The 22599-nt window shown below is 43.9% G+C and overlaps 1 protein-coding gene across 6 annotated transcripts in view; it reads left to right on the forward strand.

Moving 5' to 3' along the window:
- Window positions 1-22599, forward strand: part of itga2b (integrin, alpha 2b) — a 38218-nt gene that overhangs the window by 3063 nt on the left and 12556 nt on the right. For 4 of the 6 annotated variants that reach the window (XR_005612821.1, XM_039611178.1, XM_039611175.1 and 1 more), the window contains exons 3-16: window positions 3712-3812; window positions 3925-4090; window positions 4165-4214; window positions 4322-4367; window positions 4619-4738; window positions 4870-4914; window positions 4984-5027; window positions 6184-6249; window positions 6336-6388; window positions 6471-6543; window positions 18627-18756; window positions 19330-19512; window positions 19755-19800; window positions 20907-21008. Coding sequence is in view for 5 of the 6 variants with exons in the window: in XM_039611178.1 (XP_039467112.1) it covers window positions 3712-3812; window positions 3925-4090; window positions 4165-4214; window positions 4322-4367; window positions 4619-4738; window positions 4870-4914; window positions 4984-5027; window positions 6184-6249; window positions 6336-6388; window positions 6471-6543; window positions 18627-18756; window positions 19330-19512; window positions 19755-19800; window positions 20907-21008 (1225 nt within the window). In the remaining variant the exon portion in view is untranslated. Of the gene's footprint in view, window positions 1-3711; window positions 3813-3924; window positions 4091-4164; window positions 4215-4321; window positions 4368-4562; window positions 4739-4869; window positions 4915-4983; window positions 5028-6183; window positions 6250-6335; window positions 6389-6470; window positions 6544-18626; window positions 18757-19329; window positions 19513-19754; window positions 19801-20906; window positions 21009-22599 lie in introns of those variants that run through there. The other 2 variants (XM_039611177.1, XM_039611179.1) reach the window with 2 other exon arrangements.

Raw genomic sequence — 22599 nt, forward strand, 5'->3', positions numbered from 1 at the left:
TGGTCTTGTTAGGAGAGACGGCATCCATCCCACTTTGGATGGAGCAGCTCTCATTTCTAGAAATATGGACCAATTTATTAAACCCCCCCAAAATATGACTATCCAGAGTTGGGACCAGGAAGCAGAGTTGCAGTCTTACACGCCTCTCTGCAGCTTCTCTCCTCCTGCTACCCCCCCAAAAACCCATCTCCATTGAGACTGTGTCAGCTCCCAAAAAGACAAAAAACAAACCAAAAACCAGCAATAAACAACTTAAACATAAAAAATCACAAAGAAAGAACAATACAATATCCACATCTGAACCAAAGAGTAAAACAGTGAAATGTGGATTATTAAATATTAGGTCTCTCTCCTCCAAGTCTCTGTTAGTACATGACTTAATAATTGATCAACAAATCGATTTACTCTGCCTTACAGAAACCTGGTTGCAGCAGGATGAGTATGTTAGTTTAAATGAATCAACACCCCCGAGTCATTCTAACTACCAGAAATCTCAAGCACAGGCCGAGGGGCGGTGTGGCAGCAATTTTTCACACCAGCCTATTAATTAGCGAAAGACCAAGACAGACTTTTAATTCATTTGAAAGCCTGATGCTTAGCCTCGTCCACCCCAGCTGTAAAACTCAGAAACCAGTCTTACTTGTTATCATCTATCGTCCACCTGGGCCTTACACAGAGTTTTTCTCTGATTTCTCAGACTTTTATCTGATTTAGTGCTCAGCTCAGATAAAATAATTATTGTGGGTGATTTTAACATCCATGTAGATGCTAAAAATGACAGCCTCAACATGGCATTTAATCTGTTATTAGACTCAATTGGCTTCTCTCAAAATGTAAAAGAACCCACCCACCACTTTAATCACACTCTAGATCTTGTTTTAACGTATGGCATAGAAACTGAACATTTAACAGTGTTTCCTGAAAACCCTCTGCTGTCTGATCATTTCCTGATAACATTTACATTTACAATAATTGATTACACAGCAGTGGAGAGTAGACTTTATCACAGTAGATGTCTTTCTGAAAGTGCTGTAACTAAGTTTAAGAATATAATCCACCCACTGTTATCATCTTCAATGCCCTGTACCAACATAGAGCAGAGCAGCTATCTGAACGCTACTCCAACAGAGGTTGATTATCTTGTTAATAATTTTACCTCCTCACTACGCACGACTCTGGATACTGTAGCTCCTGTGAAAACTAAGGCCTCAAATCCAAAGTCCCTGACTCCGTGGTATAATTCTCAAACACGTAGCCTAAAGCAGATAACTCGTAAGCTGGAGAGGAAATGGCGTGTCACAAATTTAGAGGATCATCATTTAGCCTGGAGAAATAGTTTGCTGCTTTATAAGAAAGCCCTCCGCAAGGCCAGAACATCTTACTATTCGTCACTGATTGAAGAAAATAAGAACAACCCCAGGTTTCTCTTCAGCACTGTAGCCAGGCTGACAAAAAGTCAGAGCTCTACTGAGCCAACAATCCCTTTAACGTTAACTAGTAATGACTTCATGAACTTCTTCACAAATAAAATTTTTATCATTAGAGAAAAAATTACCAATAATCATCCCACAGATGTAACATTATCTACAGCTACTTTTAGTACCATCAATGTTAAGTTAGACTCTTTTTCTCCAATTGATCTTTCTGAGTTAACTTCAATAATTAATTCCTCCAAACCATCAACGTGTCTTTTAGACCCCATTCCTACAAAACTGCTCAAAGAAGTCCTGCCATTAATTAATGCTTCAATCTTAAATATGATCAACCTATCTCTAATAATCGGCTATGTACCACAGGCCTTCAAGGTGGCTGTAGTTAAACCTTTACTTAAAAGCATCTCTAGACCCAGCTGTCTTAGCTAATTATAGGCCAATCTCCAACCTTCCTTTCATATCAAACATCCTTGAAAGAGTAGTTGTCAAACAGCTAACAGATCATCTGCAGAGGAATGGCTTATTTGAAGAGTTTCAGTCAGGTTTCAGAGCTCATCACAGCACAGAAACAGCTTTAGTGAAGGTTACAAATGATCTTCTTATGGCCTCTGACAGTGGACTCATCTCTGTGCTTGTCCTGCTAGACCTCAGTGCTGCATTCGATACTGTTGACCATAATATCCTATTAGAGTGATTAGAACATGCTGTAGGTATTACAGGTACTGCACTGCAGTGGTTTGTATCATATCTATCTAATAGACTCCAAATTGTACATGTAAATGGAGAGTCCTCTTCAGACAAGGTCAATTATGGTGTTCCACAGGGTTCAGTGCTAGGACAAATTCTATTTACATTATACATGCTTCCCTTAGGCAGCATCATTAGAAGACATAGCATAAATTTTCACTGCTATGCAGATGACATGCAGCTCTATCTATCCATGAAGCCAGGTATCACAGACCAATTAGTTAAACTGCAGGAATGTCTTAAAGACATAAAGACCTGGATGGCCGCTAACTTTCTGCTTCTTAATTCAGATCAAACTGAGGTTATTGTACTCGGCCCTGAAAATCTTAGAAATATGGTATCTAAGCAGATTCTTACTCTGGATGGCATTACCTTGGCCTCCAGTAACACTGTGAGAAACCTTGAGTCATTTTTGACCAGGACATGTCCTTCAACGCACATATTAAACAAATATGTAAGACTGCTTTCTTCCATTTGCGCAACATCTCTAAAATTAGAAATATCCTGTCTCAGAGTGATGCTGAAAATCTAGTTCATGCATTTATTACTTCCAGGCTGGACTACTGTAATTCTTTATTATCAGGATGTCCTAAAAACTCGCTGAAAAGCCTTCAGCTAATCCAAAATGCTGCAGCAAGGGTACTGACAGGGACTAGAAAGAGAGAGCATATTTCTCCTGTTTTGGCTTCCTTCATTGGCTTCCTGTTAAATCCAGAATTGAATTCAAAATCCTGCTCCTCACATACAAGGTCTTAAATAATCAGGCCCCATCTTATCTTAATGACCTTGTAGTACCATATCACCCTATTAGAGCACTTCGCTCTCGCTCTGCAGGCCTACTTGTTGTCCCTAGAGTATTTAAAAGTAGAATGGGAGGCAGAGCCTTCAGTTTTCAGGCCCCTCTTCTGTGGAACCAACTTCCAGTTTGGATTCGGGAGACAGACACTATCTCTACTTTCAAGATTAGGCTTCAAACTTTCCTTTTGCTAAAGCATATAGTTAGGGCTGGACCAGGTGACCCTGAATCCTCCCTTAGTTATGCTGCAATAGACGTGAGCTGCCGGGATTCCCATGATGCACTGAGTTTTTCCTTCCAGTCACCTTTCTCACTCACTATGTGCTAATAGACCCTCTGCATCGAATCATATCTGTTATTAATCTCTGTCTCTCTTCCACAGCATGTCTTTCATCCTGTTTTCCTTCTTTCACCCCAACCGGTCGCAGCAGATGGCCGCCCCTCCCTGAGCCTGGTTCTGCCGGAGGTTTCTTCCTGTTAAAAGGGAGTTTTTCCTTCCCACTGTCGCCAAAGTGCTTGCTCATAGGGGGTCATATGATTGTTGGGTTTTTCTCTGTATTTATTATTGTGCTATCTACTGTCCAATATAAAGCGCCTTGAGGCGACTTTTGTTGTGATTTGGCGCTATATAAATAAAATTGAATTGAATTGAATTGAATTCCACATCCTGACCTCACATGATCTCACGGTCCTGACCTTGTACACACCACGCTGTGTTTATCTTACTTGCTGCAGGTGATGAGGTCCACCGCAGTTCAGGTCTGTTGTTTCTCAGCTTAAAGAGCCAGCAGTGGTTCGGCGCAGCGGTGCGATCGGTCGGCAGCACACATCTGCTAGTAAGTCGCGGTCTGTTGGCGCCATCTGCAGGCTGCACAGCTCATTACAGACAGACTAGCAGCAGGTGAGCTCTTTGTGAAGTTCATTCATCATTCACTGTGCACCTCTCAGGCATGTGCGCCGCTCTTCCACTGGAATGTTCAGAGGGGAGGGGTGGAGTCAGGGATAACACCTGTGGGGAACTGCCTCATATTGGAACACAAGACAGGAAACTCCACCCCCTTCTCCCCCTGCAGAGGGCTCATGATGGAGGAAGACTACAAACGCATGCACAACAGTAAGAAGACACACAGAGACAAAGGGCCTGACTACTTCCTGTTTCCTGTCTTACATCTGTTTCTTGTTGCCTAGGAAATGACCAGCGATATTGTGAGGTTGGCTTCACCGCTGATGTCACCAAGGTGAGATGGTGGTGGGTGGAGTCATTCCTGTGGGAATCACAGAGTACCATGATGATAATGATGATCCACACGGTGGCGCTAATGCTTCATGTCCCTGCATGTTTTAGGACGGTCGGCTAGTGCTCGGAGCTCCCGGAAGCTTCTTCTTTCAGGGTGAGGGTCCCCTGTTGGCCACTTACTGTAATTACACATTACACTTTGAATAGACCTGAACGCAGAGCCAGGACATTCTGTTCTACAAGAAAGAAAACATAGTGAAAATGTCACTGACATTCATAGAATGCTAAGAATAAACTTCAGCCTCAGTCTGTTTTTTGCTTTAAAGAACTTGCTTACCACCACCTGCAGGTAAGTGCTGACATCACTGCTGACATCAGCGCTGATGAACACTGTGCTGATTGCAGGTCAGGTGATCACTGTTGGTGTTGATGACATCATCAACAGTGGGAAGAGCGATGATCCTATAAAATATGTGGCGGGCATAAGCCAATCAGATGAGAGGGGAGGCTATGATGTTTACCACGGTGAGTAGCTGAAGAAGGCTTTTATTCTGACAGGAAACTCAAATTTAAAGAATAAAGGCTCAGCTCTGGCTGTTATCAGGTGTTACTACACTTCCCAGAATTCACTGGAAATCTGTTCAAATTTGTTTCAGGTTACTCAGTGGCCAGTGGCCTGCTGACTGGAGACTCCACACCAGGTTATATTACAATATAATACAGTATAATGTGACATAATGTAAGTGGTCATCTCACTGTTTATGTTTCAGATTATCTGGTCGGTGTTCCAAATGACAGAAACACAGCAGGAACAGTAAGATTCTATTTTTTTTTTTTTAACTCTCTACTGTTTTCTACTTTATTCTCCAGCTTTTTATGGATTTCATCAGTTTAGACTGGTGATACATTGTAAACAGAGCAAGTACTTAAAGAGCACCTTTCTACTTAATTTTGAGCACTGAAAGCTCTTTCAGTCCCATTCACCCAAAGTCTCTCTCTCTCTCTCTCTCTCTCTCTCTCACACACACACACACACACACACACACACATATGTACAGTACTTTTATCTATATGTAAATAATTTGAAGGCGGGGCATCCTTTTCAGACACATGCTCACAGGCAAGCATTGTGTGAAAAGAAGGGGAACCACTAACCTCGTTTGCCAATCCAGGGGTCTCCCTCGTCCCCAGACTATGCTTTGCCAAAATCTCTTTAAGGCAGTCCAAAAGTCTTTCTCCATGGCCTCTCTGAACTCCTCCTACATCCGAGTTTTTGCTTCAACCACTTGCAGAGCTGTGGCTGCCTCTGAAGTCCCACAGGCTACTCACCACCAGTTGGTGATCAGTTGACAGCTCAGTCCCTCTCTTTACCCGAGTGTCCAGAACATATGGCTGCAGGTCCGGTGATACAATTACAAAATCGATCATTGACCTGCGGCCTAGAGCGTCCTGGTGCACATGCACTTATGGACACTCTTGTGTTTGAACATGGTGTTTGTTATGGACAAACTCGGGTTCAGATCCGAGAGGCCGTTCCTCCCAATCATGATCCTCCAGGTCTCACTGTTGTTGCCCACATGAGGATTGAAGTCTCCCATTAGGACAACAGAGTCCCCAGGTACAGCACCCTCAGGCACCCTGGCCAGGGACTCCAAGAAGGCTGGGTACTCTGAACTGTCATTCGGCGCATAAGCGCAGACAACAGTCAGGACCCGTTCCCCAACCCAAAGGCACAGGGAACAAAACCCCTCATCCACTGGGAGAAACCCCAACCTCCAGGCAGCAAGACAAGGGGATATAGGATAGCCACCCCAGCCCGTCGCCTCTCACCAGGGCAACCCCAGACTGACACAGAGTCCAGCCCCTCTCCAAGAGACTGGTTCCAGAGCCCAAGCCATGTGTTGAGGTGAGCCTGACTTTCTGTTTTCTGTGGTTTACCTGGACTTTTTCATCCATCTGTGTGTTAACAGGTGAAGATCTATGATGGAAGAAGCACTGGATCGCTCAGAGTTCACCACACCTTTCTGGGAGCTCAGGTATAAAACCTCCATTTGCTGCATAAATGGCAGGACTAAAATTTGGAAGTCTGAAAGTGGACCTGTGGTGTCTCTATCTCCTGCAGGTGGCGTCATATTTTGGACACAGTGTAGCTGTGGCCGACGTCAACAGTGACGGGTAAGAAGACATTTGCTTTGGATACTTTCAGACATCAGAGCGGTTTACATTACTATCTCTCCATCTGTCCGGTTGAATGTAGTCTGGATGATGTGCTGATTGGAGCTCCGCTCTTCATGGACAGAGTGAAGGAGCAGCTACAGGAGAGAGGACAGGTATGAACATTGAAAAGCAGTTTTCTTGGTTTGGTCAGTTTTTTTCCTGCAGTAATTTGTATTTAGTGGCATCGACAGACACACAGCAAAAACCCACTCAGAACCAAGCAGGAGCAGTAACAACAAATATGATTTGTATTTATGACATAAGTCAGAAACAACACAAAGAAGGACCTGGTGGCTTGCAAAGTGGCTTTTAGGTGTTGTCCCGAATTCAAAAATATTGAGGATGAGAACAAAACAACAATGGTCCAGAAGAGTTTGGTCAAACAATGATTTTATTGAACACACGTGCGGGGAGATAATTACTGCACACAATCAGCATGGATCTCCACCCAAAAATACATTTCAAAATGCTTTTAATATATCAGGGTTCCACCCCTTCATGCGACAATTACAATTAATGCTTCATTGAACAAGCTAAAGCCAGATAGAGAAGTTCCTCTTTTCTCCCTCCAGATGGACTTACAATTTTCTTGATTCGTCTTCTGTCACCTGTTGCTAAGCAAGCTCTAATGTACTTAGAAGCTAAATGAATTCCAGGCCTTTGGCCTAACTATCTTCTATAATCCTGTGTGTCTGTAAGCGTGTAGGGATTACCTTTCTGTTGCTCCAAGTCACTTACACAATAGATTGTCTGAACATCGCACCAAACAAAGCTTAAAACCTTTAATAGACTGAGCATTCACTCTTCATGAGCACATTTGCAATGTGTGTATAAAATGATTATAGCTGCACCTTTAATAAACGTTTTAATATAATGCTGGTGGCTTTACTATGCCTTTTAATGCAATGTTAATGCTGAAAACTATATGTAGCAGTAAAATATTTTCTTTATTCCCACAGTGTGGAAAAACTTGTCATGGTCTGGGTCGCTTGACCCAGCGTTTTGAGTTTATTATTATTATGATTATGATCTTGTGTTCCAGTTTATTGGGATGTTGTGTTAAGACTTTTTAGGGTTCTGGTTCTGTGCTCCCTCTGTTTAGTGTCCACCCAAGTATTCTCTCTGTTCTCCGTCTGTACCGTGTCTCTGAGTCCAGTCTGTGCATTTCCTGTTTTACTTTGAAGGTCTGTGTCTTATGTCAGTGTGTTCAGTTTTGTGCTCTCCCTGCCTTGTCAGTGTAATCAGTGTCAGCCGTGTCTCCCAGTTGTTTCCTCTCAGTCCTGTTCACCTCTTGTATTTAGTGTCTGCGTCTTCCCCTGCTCGTCGCCGCGTCGTCCCTCATTCTTCACTGTGTGTTCTGTTTGCCAACTTGCCTGCCTGTTAGTTTTGCTTTCCCAGTATGTTTTGAGTTCACTTTGCCTCCGCAAGTCCAGCTCTTGGGTCCACCATTCCTGCCTACCTTCACACAGCCATGACACAACTGTTGTAGAGCAGGTGAGGGGAACAACCAGCCTCCAGGCCGTACATGCCCCACAAGACCATTTAAATAGGACCACAGAGCAATAAAATACATATATTTTAGAAATGTGCCTATATAATGAACAAATAAAAAAATTTGGGAAAAAAAATCGACAGTCATTAGTTTTCTGAGATAAAACAGATATGTCCAAGTCAAAATGAGCTGATGTGCGTCATTACGTGATGGACACAGATAACAAAGAATGAATCATGGCAGCTGTTAAGAAAAGGAAGGTGGATGCAGAATGCCATGTGTTGATTTGATTTGATTGATCTGAATGATTTTTCTTTGTTGAAGTGAAAGGCAAGCCACTGTGCCTAGTTTGTGGCGAGGCGCTGGTGCCATTACAGTTCGAAACATGCTGAAGTGCTCTCAACTCAAAATGAACTCTCTTCGTCAGAGTTTGAGTCCTTAGAAAGCAGCTTTCAGACGACCACCGACAGAGAGAATATTACGCTTTGTGCTGAGTGCATTAAAAACCAAGAATGTGCACCTAATGAGGCTTAGTAACACAGTAGTTGTAGACTTTTTTGTCTTTCTTTTTTGAATCCCTTAGTACGTGTTCATAATAGTATGGCCCTCTGAGAACTATCTAAATATTTCAATGGCCCTTCATATAAAAATGGTTCCCCACCCCTGCTCTAGAGTACAGTGGTCCCTCGCTATATCGTGGTTCGCACAATACAGAATGCGTTCAGCTTGTCAAATTTACATAAATCTTTGATCGCTAGCAGTGTGACTGTGAAGTGCTGTACTGTATGTTTGTAAGTTTTCTCCCCAACAAACACAACAATGTCAACGAAATGTTTTGCACCATCAAAAGCAGCTGCGGGTGTGTTTGGTTTCATTCTATAATACTGGACTTATTTTTCGATGAGTGTTTAAACAAGGGAGAAAAGTGTGGAAATGTTCATGTCTGTCTGAGAAAACTTTATAAAGTGTATTGTGGGTAGTGAGGGGTTTACAGCCTTAAAACATCTATGACTAGGTAAATTTGCATTTCCTGCGAAAATGTTGTGTGGATGCTGTAAAGCTGAAGCTGTCTGCTGAAACTAGCTGAAAAAACTGAAAAGTTGCAGAAATTGTAAAAACCTTGCCGAAACATAAGAACTTTGCAAAAATGTAATTACTTAGCAGACCTGCAATATGTTAGAGAAAACATGATACTTCGCAGAAATACAGTAGCATAGCAGAACTTAGCAGAAATATTGTAACTTACCAGAAACATGATAACTTCTCAAAAATACAAGAATTTAGGAGAAATAGTATAAGATGACAGAAATAATATATTTAGCCAAAAATGCTTAAACATTACAGAAATACTATGATTTAGAAAAATAGTACAACATAGCAGAAATAATGTGATTTACCAGAGACACTGTGATGTACCATGAATATTGTAATTTTGCATAAATACTATGTTTTAGCACAAATACTATAATTTAGCAGAAATACTATCGTTTGGCAGAAATACTATGTTTCAGCACAAATACTCTCGTTTGATGATTGAGAATGATTTAGAACAAATACTATGATTGAGCAGAATAGTAATAACTTAAGTGAAAATATTGGAAAAGTAAAATGACAAGCTGAAAAAAATGGAACAAGTTAAGTTCCCTCAAAACTAATTGTTGTTCACCTGTGAAAAACAAAACAAAACATGAACATCTCCGTGAATCGCTACCTTATCGTGGTGGAGGGGTTTGTGTGTCCCAGGGATCCCAGGGGCTATGTTGTCTGGGGGGCTTTTGCCCCCTGGTAGGGTCTCCCATGGCAAATTGGTCCTGGGTGAGGGACCAGACAAAGAGCGATTCAGAAGACCCTTATGAAGAAAACATCGAAGGAACAGTTTACCCTGCCCGGGATAGGGTTACAGGGGCCCCGCCCTGGAGCCTGGCCCGGGGAGGGTGCCTGAGGGCGAGCGTCTGGTGGCCGGGACTTAGTCCATGGGGTGCGGCCGGGCACAGCCCGAAAAGGGGACATGGGCCCATCCTCCCGCAGGCCCACCACCCACAGGAGGCGCCATAGGGGTCGGGTGAATTGTGTGCCGGGCGGCGGCCAGGAGCGGAGGCCCTGGCGGACTGATCCCCGGCTGCCAAGACTGGCAATCGGGACATGGAATGTCACCTCTCTGGTGGGGAAGGAGCCTGAGTTAGTGCGTGAGGTTGAGAGGTACCGGCTAGATATAGTCGGGCTTACCTCTACACATGGCTTGAGCTCTGGAACCAGTCTCCTGGAGAGGGGCTGGACTCTGTCTCAGTCTGGAGTTGCCCCTGGTGAGAGGCGGCGGGGTGGGGTGGTGTTAAAAGAATATTGTATATAATATGATCAGCTATATGAAATGTATCTTTTTATCTTATTATTAAGGACATGTCTAAGTGACTTTTCACCTAGTAACTTGTGTGATGAACCGATGCAGCTACTAATCGCTTCCTGTCTTTAGAGAACAGAGAAGTGAAACCTCAGCTCTTTTAGAAGAACATGCAAATGTAGTGAAGGGGAAAAACCCGCGGCTCTAAATGACGTTGTTACCTTTGTACACAACACACACACACACACACACACACACACACACACACACACACAAAACATCTTGTATAAATAAAGGACGCGGACAGTCGTGGGGCGCAGATCCTGTGTACGTGACTGCCCCTCGCGAGGAAAAACTTCTGCAGTGTTTGTGTGTTTTCTAAACTCAGGAGTCTTGGCTAAAGAAAGAACGGCAGGGTGATTTAAAGAAATCCCCTGTCAGGTGGGTATTCTAATATCCCCTCGGCTTGCTGCCGGTACATTGGGGTTTTTCCCGGTGGATGAGAGGGTTTGTTCACTGTGCCTTAGGGTCGGGGAACGGGTCCTGACTGTGATCTGCGCTTATGCGCCGGGTGGCAGTTCAGAGTACCCAGCCTTCTTAGAGTCCGTGGGTGGGGTGCTGGAAGGTGCTTCACCTGGAGACTCTGTTGTCCTGCTGGGAGACTTCAATGCTCACGTGGGTAACGACAGCGAGGCCTGGAGGGGCATGATTGGGAGGAACAGCGTCCCTGATTTGAACCCAAGCGGTGTTTTGTTATTGGACTTCTGTGCAAATCTCAGTTTGGCCATAACGAACACCTTGTTCGAACATAAGTGTCCATAAGTGCATGTGGCACCAGGACGCTCTAGGCCGCAGGTCGATGATCGATTTTGTAATCGTATCACCAGACCTGCGACCATATGTTTTGGACACTCGGGTAAAGAGAGGGGCTGAGCTGTCAACTGATCACCACCTGGTGGTCAGTTGGATCAGGTGGCGGGGGAGGACGCTGGACAGACCCGGTGCACCTAAACGCGCAGTGAGGGTGTGCTGGGAACGTCTAGCAGAGGCCCCAGTCCGCGAGATCTTCAACACACGGGTGGCAGTTCAGAGTACCCAGCCTTCTTAGAGTCCCTGGGTGGGGTGCTGGAAGGTGCTTCACCTGGAGACTCTGTTGTCCTGCTGGGAGACTTCAATGCTCACGTGGGTAACGACAGCGAGGCCTGGAGGGGCGTGATTGGGAGGAACAGCCTCCCTGATTTGAACCCAAGCGGTGTTTTGTTATTGGACTTCTGTGCAAATCTCAGTTTGGCCATAACGAACACCTTGTTCGAACATAAGTGTCCATAAGTGCATGTGGCACCAGGACGCTCTAGGCCGCAGGTCGATGATCGATTTTGTAATCGTATCACCAGACCTGCGACCATATGTTTTGGACACTCGGGTAAAGAGAGGGGCTGAGCTGTCAACTGATCACCACCTGGTGGTCAGTTGGATCAGGTGGCGGGGGAGGACGCTGGACAGACCCGGTGCACCTAAACGCACAGTGAGGGTGTGCTGGGAACATCTAGCAGAGGCCCCAGTCCGCGAGATCTTCAACACACACGTCTGGCAGAGCTTCAACAGCATTCCGAGGGAGACTGGGGACATTGAGTCCGAATGGATCATGTTCAGCGTCTCCATTGCCGAAGCTGCTGCATTGAGCTGCGGCCGCAAGGTGGTTGGTGCCTGCCGTGGTGGTAATACCAGAACCAAATGGTGGACACCAGAGGTGAAGGGAGCCACCAGGCTGAAGAAGGAGTCCTATCGGGCTTGGTTAGCCTGTGGGACTCCGGAGGCAGCAGACAGGTATCGACAGGCCAAGCGGAATGCGGCTCGGGCAGTGGCTGAAGCAAAAACTCGAGTGTGGGATGAGTTAGGAGAGGCCATGGAAAAGACTTTTGGACTGCCTCGAAGAGATTCTGGCAAACCGTCAGGCGTTCTAGGAGGGGAAAGCGGTGCTCTACCTGCACTGTGTATAGTGCTGGCGGAGCGCTGCTGACGTCAAGTGAGAAAATTGTCAGGCGGTGGAAGGAATACTTCGAGGACCTCCTTAATCCCACTGACACGTCTTCCGAGGAGGAAGCAGAGTCTGGGGATGAGGGGAATGACCCACCAATTTCTGGAGGCGTGGTCACTGAGGCAGTTAAACAACTCCTTGGTGGCAGAGCCCCTGGTGTTGATGAGGTCCGCCCCAAGTTCCTGAAGGCTCTGGATGTTGTAGGGCTGTCCTGGTTGACACGCCTCTACAATGTTGCGTGGAGATCAGGGGCAGTACCCCTGGACTGGCAGACCGGGGTGGTGGTCCCCATCTTTAAGAAGGGAGACCGGAGGGTGTGTTTCAACTACAGGGGGATCACACTCCTCAGCCTCCCTGGGAAAGTCTATGCCAGGGTGCTGGAAAGGAGAGTTCGTCTGCTAGTCGAACCTCGGATACAGGAGGAACAATGTGATTTTCATCCTGGTCGCGGAACACTGGACCAGCTCTTTATCCTCTCAAGGATTCTTGAGGGTGCATGGGAGTTTGTCCAACCAGTCTACATGTGTTTTGTGGACTTGGAGAAGGCATGCGACCGTGTCCCTCGGGGTGTCCTGTGGGAGGTGCTGCGGGAGTATGGGGTGTCTGGCCCATTGCTACGGGCCATCCGATCCCTATACAACCGTTGCAAGAGCTTGGTTCGCATTGCCGGCAATAAGTCGGACTCATTCCCGGTGGGTGATGGGCTCCACCAGGGCTGCCCTTTGTCACCGATTCTGTTCATAATTTTTATGGACAGGATTTCTAGGCGCAGCCAAGTGGCGGAGGGCTTTCACTTCGGTGGCCTCAGAATCTTATCTCTGCTTTTCGCGGATGATGTGGTTCTGTTGGCTTCATCAGGTGAAGGCCTCCAGCTCGCACTGGAACGGTTCGCAGCCGAGTGTGAAGCAGCAGGAATGAGGATCAGCACCTCCAAATCTGAGGCCATGGTTCTCAGCTGGAAAAGGGTGGAGTGTCCACTCCGGGTCGGGGATGAGTTCCTGCCCCAAGTGGAGGAGTTCAAGTATCTCGAGGTCTTGTTCGCGAGTGATGGGAGAAGGGAGCCAGAGATCGACAGATGGATTGGTGCTGCGGCTGCAGTGATGCGGACGCTGCACCGGTCCGTCGTGGTGAAGAGGGAGCTGAGTGTAAAAGCGAAGCTCTCAATTTACCGGTCAATCTACGTCCCTACCCTCACCTATGGCCACGAGCTGTGGGTAGTGACCGAAAGAACGAGATCGCGGATACAAGCGGCGGAAATGAGCTTCCTCCGAAGGGTGGCTGGCCTCTCCCTTAGAGATAGGGTGAGAAGTTCGGCCATCCGGGAGGGGCTCAGAGTAGAGCCGCTGCTCCTCCACATCGAAAGGAGCCAGTTGAGGTGGTTCGGGCATCTGAAAAGGATGCCTCCTGGGCGCCTCCTGGGTGAGGTGTTCCGGGCATGTTCCACCGGGAGGAGACCCCGGGGCAGACCCAGGACACGCTGGAGAGATTATATCTCTCGGCTGGCCTGGGAACGCCTTGGTGTTCCCCCGGATAAGCTGGAGGAGGTGGCTGGGGAGAGGGAGGTCTGGGCTTCTCTGCCTAGGCTGCTGCCCCCGCGACCCGGATAAAGTGGATGAAGATGGATGGAAGATGGAAAAATAAATGAAAAAAACCCAAGAAAGAACAGCCAACAGATACACACAAAATCAAATATGGACATATGGACACACAAATTCACAGAGAGAGACACACACACAGGGTCTATGTCAGTCAACCAGTCTGATTATATATTATATTTTTATCCAACAATGAGATGCTGCTATAAAAAGGGTCTCTCTCTCTCTCTCTCTCTCTCTCTCTCTCTCTCGCACACAAACACACACAGGAGCAGCAGCAGCAGCAGCAAGTGAACAGGGGCTGTTAACAGCATGTTTCTAGGTCAGTCAAACAGCCTGGAGCTGCTCAATTTGAATCCACCAATCAGAGAGGCTGTTTACTTTTTCCCGTCAAAACACCTTCACTCCTTACACACACAGGGACAGAGAGAGAGAGGATTTTTGCAGTCTATTTCTCATATTGAGGATACCCCTCAAACAAATGGCCATAATTTCCTAACCGTAGGGGTTAGAACGGTCATTCTTACACCGTTTTATTCAGAAGAGATGGGGGAATCTTCAAGTTTTGACAATCTATAATTAAAATATGAATTATTAAAGATATATGACTTGTAATGTACCATAACCGAGTAGAGGCGACGTGAAAACTGCCTTGACTTGCCCCCAAACAACGTTTTGTAACTCTAAACCTATATGGAGCATCGATATCATTCTTTCACCGTAAGGTACAGCAGGCTTTGGTGAACAATCATGGAAGTTTTCAGGTCTCTGTGGAAATCCATCAAAAAGATATGACGAGAGAAAACATTGCTTCATTTTTAGAGTTTGAAATCTGAAGAAATCTGAGCGAGGGATGAATTTCCTACCCTCAAACAAACATAATTCATGGCCAAACGGTAATAAGTGATAAAAAAAATTATTGAATTGTGAGCGTCAGGAGTGTCTGAAGATATATTGGCACACGCCTCATGTCTTAACTTTGCTTCGTTAAGGAGATATGGTGATTCGAAAAAGTGTCTCATCAGTTTTCAGACTTTGTGTTGCTCTGAGGGGATTTACAAAATATGTATAACTCCCACAACAATGATAGTGACATTTCCTGAAAGCCAGCAAAAATACCTACGTTTTGATATATAATTTGTGGGGGTTGAGTGAAAATTGAGTGAATAGCAAGAAGTTGTTCGGATATGAAGAGAAGATTGTGAAAGGACCAGTTGCCACTCAAAGCCAACTGCATAGCAACCATAACAATGCGTGTATTTTCTGAAAAATCATAAAGATGAAACTGAAAACTTAAAGAGGGATAAGATTAAAACAGTAACAGATATGAAAAAGCTGAATCATACATGAATTGCCCAATAATTTGAGAACATTTTAAAGTTTGAATGGAGTCTCTACGTGAAAGTATGAGGAAGTAGTTAAGTTTCAAATATAAGCAAGTTTTAGCAGAATTTTAGAAGTTTTCCATTGATTTTAATGGAAAAAAAATTTCATAAAAACCTTAATATTTTAAAAAGTATAATAGCAAAAAATACCAAAAGTCATAGCAGTCATTGGCAGAAATAGCTGAATAGTTTAAAACTTGAATGGTAAAAATCGGACAACAATTGTGGGAGTAGTTAAGCGGCGAAAAACGTATGGAAGCAACCAGAATAATAACGAACTAGAGAATTTGCATTTCCTGCGAAAATGCTGTGTGAATGCCTTGTAGTGGAATCTGAAAACAGCAGAAGGAGAAGAATCTGTTGAAAAGAGCTGAAGAAGCTAAAGTTTGTGCTGAGCACAGCTAAAGAATCTGGAATTTGTGCTGAAAAGAGGTGAAAGCCAAAAATTCCGGTAAAAAGGGGTGAAGAAGCTGAAATTTCTACTGAAAAGACATGAAAAAGTTAAACTATCTCCTGAAAGGAAATGTTGTCACAAGCTGTGTTCGAACCTGGATCGCCCAGTCTTAAAGAAGTTCCTCATCTCACTGAGCCAAAGTGGCTCTCAGGTAACTGTGAAGAAGCTGAAATTTGTCTTGAAAAGAGTTAAAAAAGTTTAACTGTTAACTGAAAAAAATGTTGCCATAAGCGGGATTTGATTTGTCGCCTCCCAGTCTGAGAATGGCTGCTCATCTCACTGAGCTAAAACACAGCTCAGCCCGGCAAGGAAAATCAGTGACCACACTGATAATGTGGAAGAAATGGGCAAAAAATATTGCATAAAAAATTCAATATCTCAAAAAGTATAGAAGTTATGAGCACCAAAAGTCATAGCTGGCTTTAGCAGAAAGAGCAGAATTTGTTAAAGTTTGAATGGCGAAAATCAGCTGAAAACTGAGGGAGTAGTCAATCGGCAAAAAACGTACGGAAGCAACTAGAAGAATAACTAGAAAAAGTTGCATTTCCTGCGAAAATGCTGTGTGAATGCTTTGCAGTGGAATCTGAAAACAGCAGAAGAAGAACTATCTGTTGAAAACACTGTATAGAAGCTGAACTCTTTGCTGAAAACTGCTTTATTTGAAAGAGTACACTGAACAGTGTCACTAAAGCAGAGTGCATGCAAGCAGAGCAGAAGTGTGCTAACAGCCACAAGCAGGATTCAAACCGGAACCAACTGATCTCACAGCAGCTGCTCATCTCACTGAGCCAAAGCAGCTCTTGTCCCAACAAGCGATATGATGAGAGAAAAAATATGCAGGGGGCCGAAGAAGCTGAATTGTTGTGAAAAGAGGTGAAGAAGCAGAACTGTATGCTAGAAAGACATGAAAAAGCTGAAATTGTGCTGAAAAGAGGTGAAAAAGCTGAAATTCTTCTGAAAGAGCAGAAGAGGCTGAAATTTTTCAGCTACTCATTGAGCCAAACTGGTTCTTACGTAACTGAAAAAAGGTGAAAAAGCTGAAAATTCTGATAAAAACAACAGAAGAGGCTGAGATTTGTGCTGATAAGAGGTGAAAACACTGAACTTTCTGCTGAAAGAGGGAGAACAACCTGGTTCTGCTCAATTTCAGTCCACCAATCAGAGGTACTGCTTCTGTCTGCTTCATCAGGCTGTGTACTTGTATGTATTTCTGCCATGGAGTGTTAACAAGAATCTGAGGTCCATATTAGAAAAGCTGCTAAAATCATTAAATGTTGCAGAATTGTAATAAATTAGCAATATGAATTACTGGTCTGTGACCAGTCTCTGACCAAGGTGGAACTGAACCCACGACCTTTGGGCTGCAGACCTGTGTCATTACCAACTGCGCCACTGGCAAAGGGTGTAGGTGCCTGGAAAACAGAGTGATGAGCAGTCAGAAATAGTTCGCGGTGAGAGGAGATATGACGAGAGAAGAAACACCATCATTTTCAGAGTTTGAAAACTAAGAGAAGGACAGATTTCTACCCCTCAAACAAACGTAATTCATGGCTCAACGGTAAGATGACTGTAAAAACTGCTTCGACCGTGAGTGTCAGCAGTGTCTGAAGATGAATTGGCACAAGCCTCATGTCTTAACTTCGCTTTGTTAAGGAGATATGACGATATGAAAATGCCTCACGTTACAGAATTTCAGCTCTGAGTTTCTTAACCTCCCCATAGACTTTGAATGGGGAGTTTTCAGACCTTGTGTCACTTTGAGGCAAATTGCGAAATAATGGTAGCTCCCACAATAAAGATAGTGACATTGTCTTAAAGCCAACAAAAATACCTACGTTTTGATGTATAATTTGTGGAGGTTGAGTGAAAATTGAGCGAGTAGCAAGAAATTGTTCAGACATGAAGAGAACATTCAGAAAAGACAAGTGGCCACTCTAAGTTAATTGCATAGCAACCATAACAACGCAGGTTTTTTCTGAAAAATCACAATGATCCAACTGAAGACTTAAAGAGGGATAAGATTAAAATGGTAACAGATGTGAAAAAGACGATTTAGACGTGAATAGCCCAAAAATTTGAGAACATTTTAAAGTTTGACTGGAGATTCTACGTGAAAGTATGAGGAAGTAGTGAGGTTTCAAACACAAGCAAGTTTTAGCAGAATTGTGGAAGTTCTCCATTCATTTCAATGGGACAAAAAAAGGAAAAAAGCTTAATATTTTAAAAAGTATAATAGTAATAAGTACCAAAAGATATAGCAGTCGAAAGCAGAAATAGCAGAACAGTTTACAGTTTGAATGGTGAAAATCGGCTGAAAACTGAGGGAGTATTTAAAACTATGACAATGCCTGTGAGGCATTCACACAATAAAGAGAAACAGGAACTCAATAGTGTGAATGCCTGTGAGGCATTCACACAATAAAGAGAAACAGGAACTCAATAGTGTGGATGCCTTAAAGCATCCACACAATAATTGTAAAAAATAAAGTTGGCTACTTTGCGCGTTTTATCTATGGCGGGTTATTTTTAGAACGTAACTCCCGCAATAAACGAGAGACTGCTGTAATTGATTAGCTGTGTGTGACTGAATTCTTGGCCTTCCAGGACTAATTCTTAATAACAGTTCATTCATATTTTCATACAGTCTGAATTTATATCATCACAAAAGGTCAAAGTCATCTGAGCATGAATATTTTACATTTTTCTCATTAGTTTTATTGCCCAGTCCAGCTCTAGGAGTTGTACTGAAACAGTTTGTAGGCACTTGCTGAAAGACAAACAAGTGCACTTGTCTGAAGAACATCTTTAAATATTTTTGCATATTTTTCTGATCATACCATTATTCAATTTATTGATCCATCAAACCGATTTTTTTTCGATTTATTGTTGTCTAGGTGGTTTTGTACCTGCAGAAGAAGACTTTTTCCTCTCAGCCAGACCAATCACTGATTGGCCTTTCCTTGTACGGGCGTTTTGGCTCTGCCCTCGCTGCACTGGGTGACCTGGATATGGATGGTTATCAAGGTAACTATAGAAACTCAAAAAGTTGATTCTGTTCATCTGGACGTAGCGTTTTGTGGGAGAAACGTTTCATCACTCATCCAAGTGACTTCTTCAGTCTGAGCTGACTGCAGGTTTCCCCAATCTTATAAACAGTACATTTGCATAATGGCTGCAATCACAGCACTGTAAGATGACGAAGGATGTACCCTTAGGCCCCCTCCTCGATTCAGAGATGGTCTTTCCCTTTTCACGTAAATGGCCTCCTTGACTTCGCATTCAAACCAGCGTTCCTCCCTGTCCAGGATGGGTACATCCTCATCATTGAAAGAGTGTCCACTGGCCTGTAGGTTTACAGTTTGAATGGTGAAAATCGGCTGAAAACTGAGGGAGTATTTAAAACTATGACAATGCCTGTGAGGCATTCACACAATAAAGAGAAACAGGAACTCGGTGTCACGTCCAGATGAACAGAATCAACTTTTGGAGATTTACTTCCCTGGATGATTGAGAATGCATCAAGACATAACTGTAGAAACAGTAAATGCAAATAAATGTCCCAGTGAGATCTGGGTCATATCAGCTGTTTATCTGCAGATGTGGCTGTTGGTGCCCCCTGGTCAGGGGAAAGTGGGCAGGGCCAGGTGTTCATCTACCTGGGAAACAGTAATGGACTGTCAGGCACACCCTCCCAGGTGATTAACAGCCCGCTGCCTAGCAGGACAGCGTTTGGCTTTACTCTGAGGTCCGGTGCAGACATTGATGGGAATGGATACCCGGGTATGTTCATGTTGTTTAGTTTTATTATCCATCATTGATCCAAGTGAAAAGTCTCACTGAGATTTAAATCTACTTTCCAAGAAAGACCTGGCCAATAGGGCAGCAAAAGTTACAACAAATACAACACATAACAAGTTAAAAAAATAAATACAATTATTATATCGATAATACAGATTAATAAGGAGCAATCAGCTAATCAGCAATCAGTAATCTGTGTTCTTGCACTGTCTTTGTGTTTGCAGACCTGCTGGTTGGAGCGTGGGCTGCGGATCGAGCATTTGTCTACAGGTAAAAGCCTGACCATCCAGCGTACTGGTAATAATAAACTGCCCAAGGTCTCCAGACCTTCAGGGTCCACAGAACTCCAGAGATCCAAGACTTCCATTAATCCTTGACCTATACTGTTACAAATCTTTACAATTTTTACAAAGTATTATAGATTTATAATCGATTAATCTGACTTATATTTACATATCTGAAGTACAACCAGTGCATGTTCAATCATAAGGAAATCCCAAAAAGTTGATTCGGTTAATCAGGACGTTTTCGGTGGGAGAAACGTTTCATCCAAAACATTCTTCAGTCTCAGCTGACTGCAGGTCTCCCCAACCTTATAAACAGTACATTTGCACAATAACTCAAACTAGCACTACCACAAACTGGGTTTCATCAGCACGCTAAATGGTAAATGGCCTGCATTTGTATACCACTTTACTTAGTCCCTAAGGACCCCAAAGCGCAGTCATCCACCCATTCACACACTGGTGATGGCAAGCTACATTGTAGCCACAGCTGCCCTGGGGCGCACTGACAGAGGTGACAGACTGCTGGACACTGGTGCCACCGGGCCGTCTGACCACCACCAGTAGGCAACGGGTGAAGTGTCTTGCCCAAGGACACAACGACCGAGACTGTCGGAGCCGGGGCTCGAACCAGCAACCTTCCGATTACAAGGCGAACTGCCAACTCTTGAGCCACGATCGCTACAACACGGAGCGAACACCATCCCCACAGACACAACGGCCAAGGAAGAACATCACATCAAGAAGGCCCTGAGTGGTTATCCCAGGCAGCAGATCGGCTGGCTTCAGCAGACCATTAAGTGAACGGTCATTGATCAAAGGTCATGACAATTTGCATATTAATGATCATGAAACTGACCTTACAGCCCATTGTTAATCAGTGGTGCTAGTGTGAGTCTCTATGCAAACGTACTTACGTCTTCCGTGAAAGTCCATTTGCTGAAGTAACTTGGATGACATTGTTATTTACACTGAAACCAGTGAAAATAACAACAGGATGCCATAAAGTTCTCATAAACCCTTTGCAACAACTGCAACAGCTGGATGGTATTTTAACTGTGTGTGTGTATGTGTGTGTGCGTGTGTGTTCAGGTCTTGGACAGTGATCCGGTCCAGAGTCTATGTGTCTCTGCTGCCAGACTTCCTTAATCCAGATGTCAAACTCTGCCATCGAGAAAAGCAATCTGTTTCCTGGTAATGATCAAATTTTCCTTCAATAAATTCAGCCATAAAAAAATGTACAATCAAGCTTGTTATTTATCTTTTTAAAAAGATGAGTAATTAAATCATAATTACTCACCTGGTAATTATTCACCTTGTGGTGTTTATTCACTTCTGTCATCCTGTATTTTATGTATATAAGATTTAGATTGGTTATTTATGGTTGGTTTATACACCTTTGTGTATGTATGTGTGCATATGTGCATGTGTACATGTATGTATATACATATATATATATATATAGATAGATAGAGATATACACATTTGTGTGTGCACGCGTGTGTGTATTGTTTCGTTTACATAACGTTTTGATTTACATTGGTGTGCTTGAGAGTCACCATCTAGCGCAGGGGTGTCCAAACTCCGGCTCGCGGGCCAACTGCGGCCCGCTGTCCACTTTTAATTGGCCCGCAAGTAATTTTATAAATAGAATAGAATATGGCCTGCACTTCAACTTTTACTTGAGTGTATTGCACTTCTTAGTTTTAACACTAGGGGGAGCTACTGATGATCAAGGCAGTTGCTCCACCAACAAGATAAGATAAGATAAGATAAGATAAGATAAGATAACCTTTATTAGTCCCACACGTGGGAAATTTGTTTTGTCACAGCAGGAAGTGGACAGTGCAAAAGTTATGAAGCAAAAATTAGAATAAAATAAAATAAGAATAAATACAGTACACAACTGTACAGAAAAGGACAATCACAGAAGAAATTTACCCCCAAGTTACTAAACATGGCAGAACCAAAGAAGCGAAAGGTCGAAAGTGAGTGCAGAAAATTTCAGACACGGTGGGAGAGTGAATATTTCTTCAAAGAATTCAAGGGGAAGTGTGTCTGTTTGATCTGCACTGAAACTGTGGCAGTTATGAAAGAGTATAATGTACGACGTCATTATGAAACCAAACATCAGGCCTATGCATCCTACACTGGTGCTGAGCGAGAGCAGAAATTAAAGCAAAGGGTCGCTCTCCTGCGGGGTCAGCAACAGTATTTTTTTCGTGCTCAAATTGTCCAGGAAAAGGCTCCAATAGCAGCTATGAGGTCGCCCAACTCATCGCAAGACATGGCGAGCCTTTTTCAGATGGAGACCTCATAAAACACGCCTCGTTAAAGTCACCGAAATAATGTGGCCGGAAAAAGTGCAGGACTTCAACAACGTCAGCATGTCCAGAAATACAGTTGTGCAATGCACTGAAGACTTGTCAGCCAACATTAAACCGCACAGCTGCTAATTTTTTTGCGGGGAGTGAACAAGAGCACGAGCACTTTAGGTGAGTAAAAAATATATTCCACAGTACCCGTGTGTTAATAAGCATGCATGTGCAGGTACACATGCTTCAAATATCAATAATGCGCATCAATTCTGTCACTACCCTGCTTTTGCGCACCACTTTCTTATATGTGTTTTTCTTGTTAACACACAGAGTACACACCGCTGTGCACAGCACACGCACACGCAAAGTCAGCTGATCTCATCTGATGCAGATTTGCTCCTTGATCAAGTGAGAGATTTCTGCCAGATTTTTGGCACGAGTGGCGATCAGCACCGCGGCTGGATGGC

This window comes from Oreochromis aureus, linkage group 4, assembly GCF_013358895.1.
Source record: "Oreochromis aureus strain Israel breed Guangdong linkage group 4, ZZ_aureus, whole genome shotgun sequence".
NCBI lineage: Eukaryota > Metazoa > Chordata > Actinopteri > Cichliformes > Cichlidae > Oreochromis > Oreochromis aureus.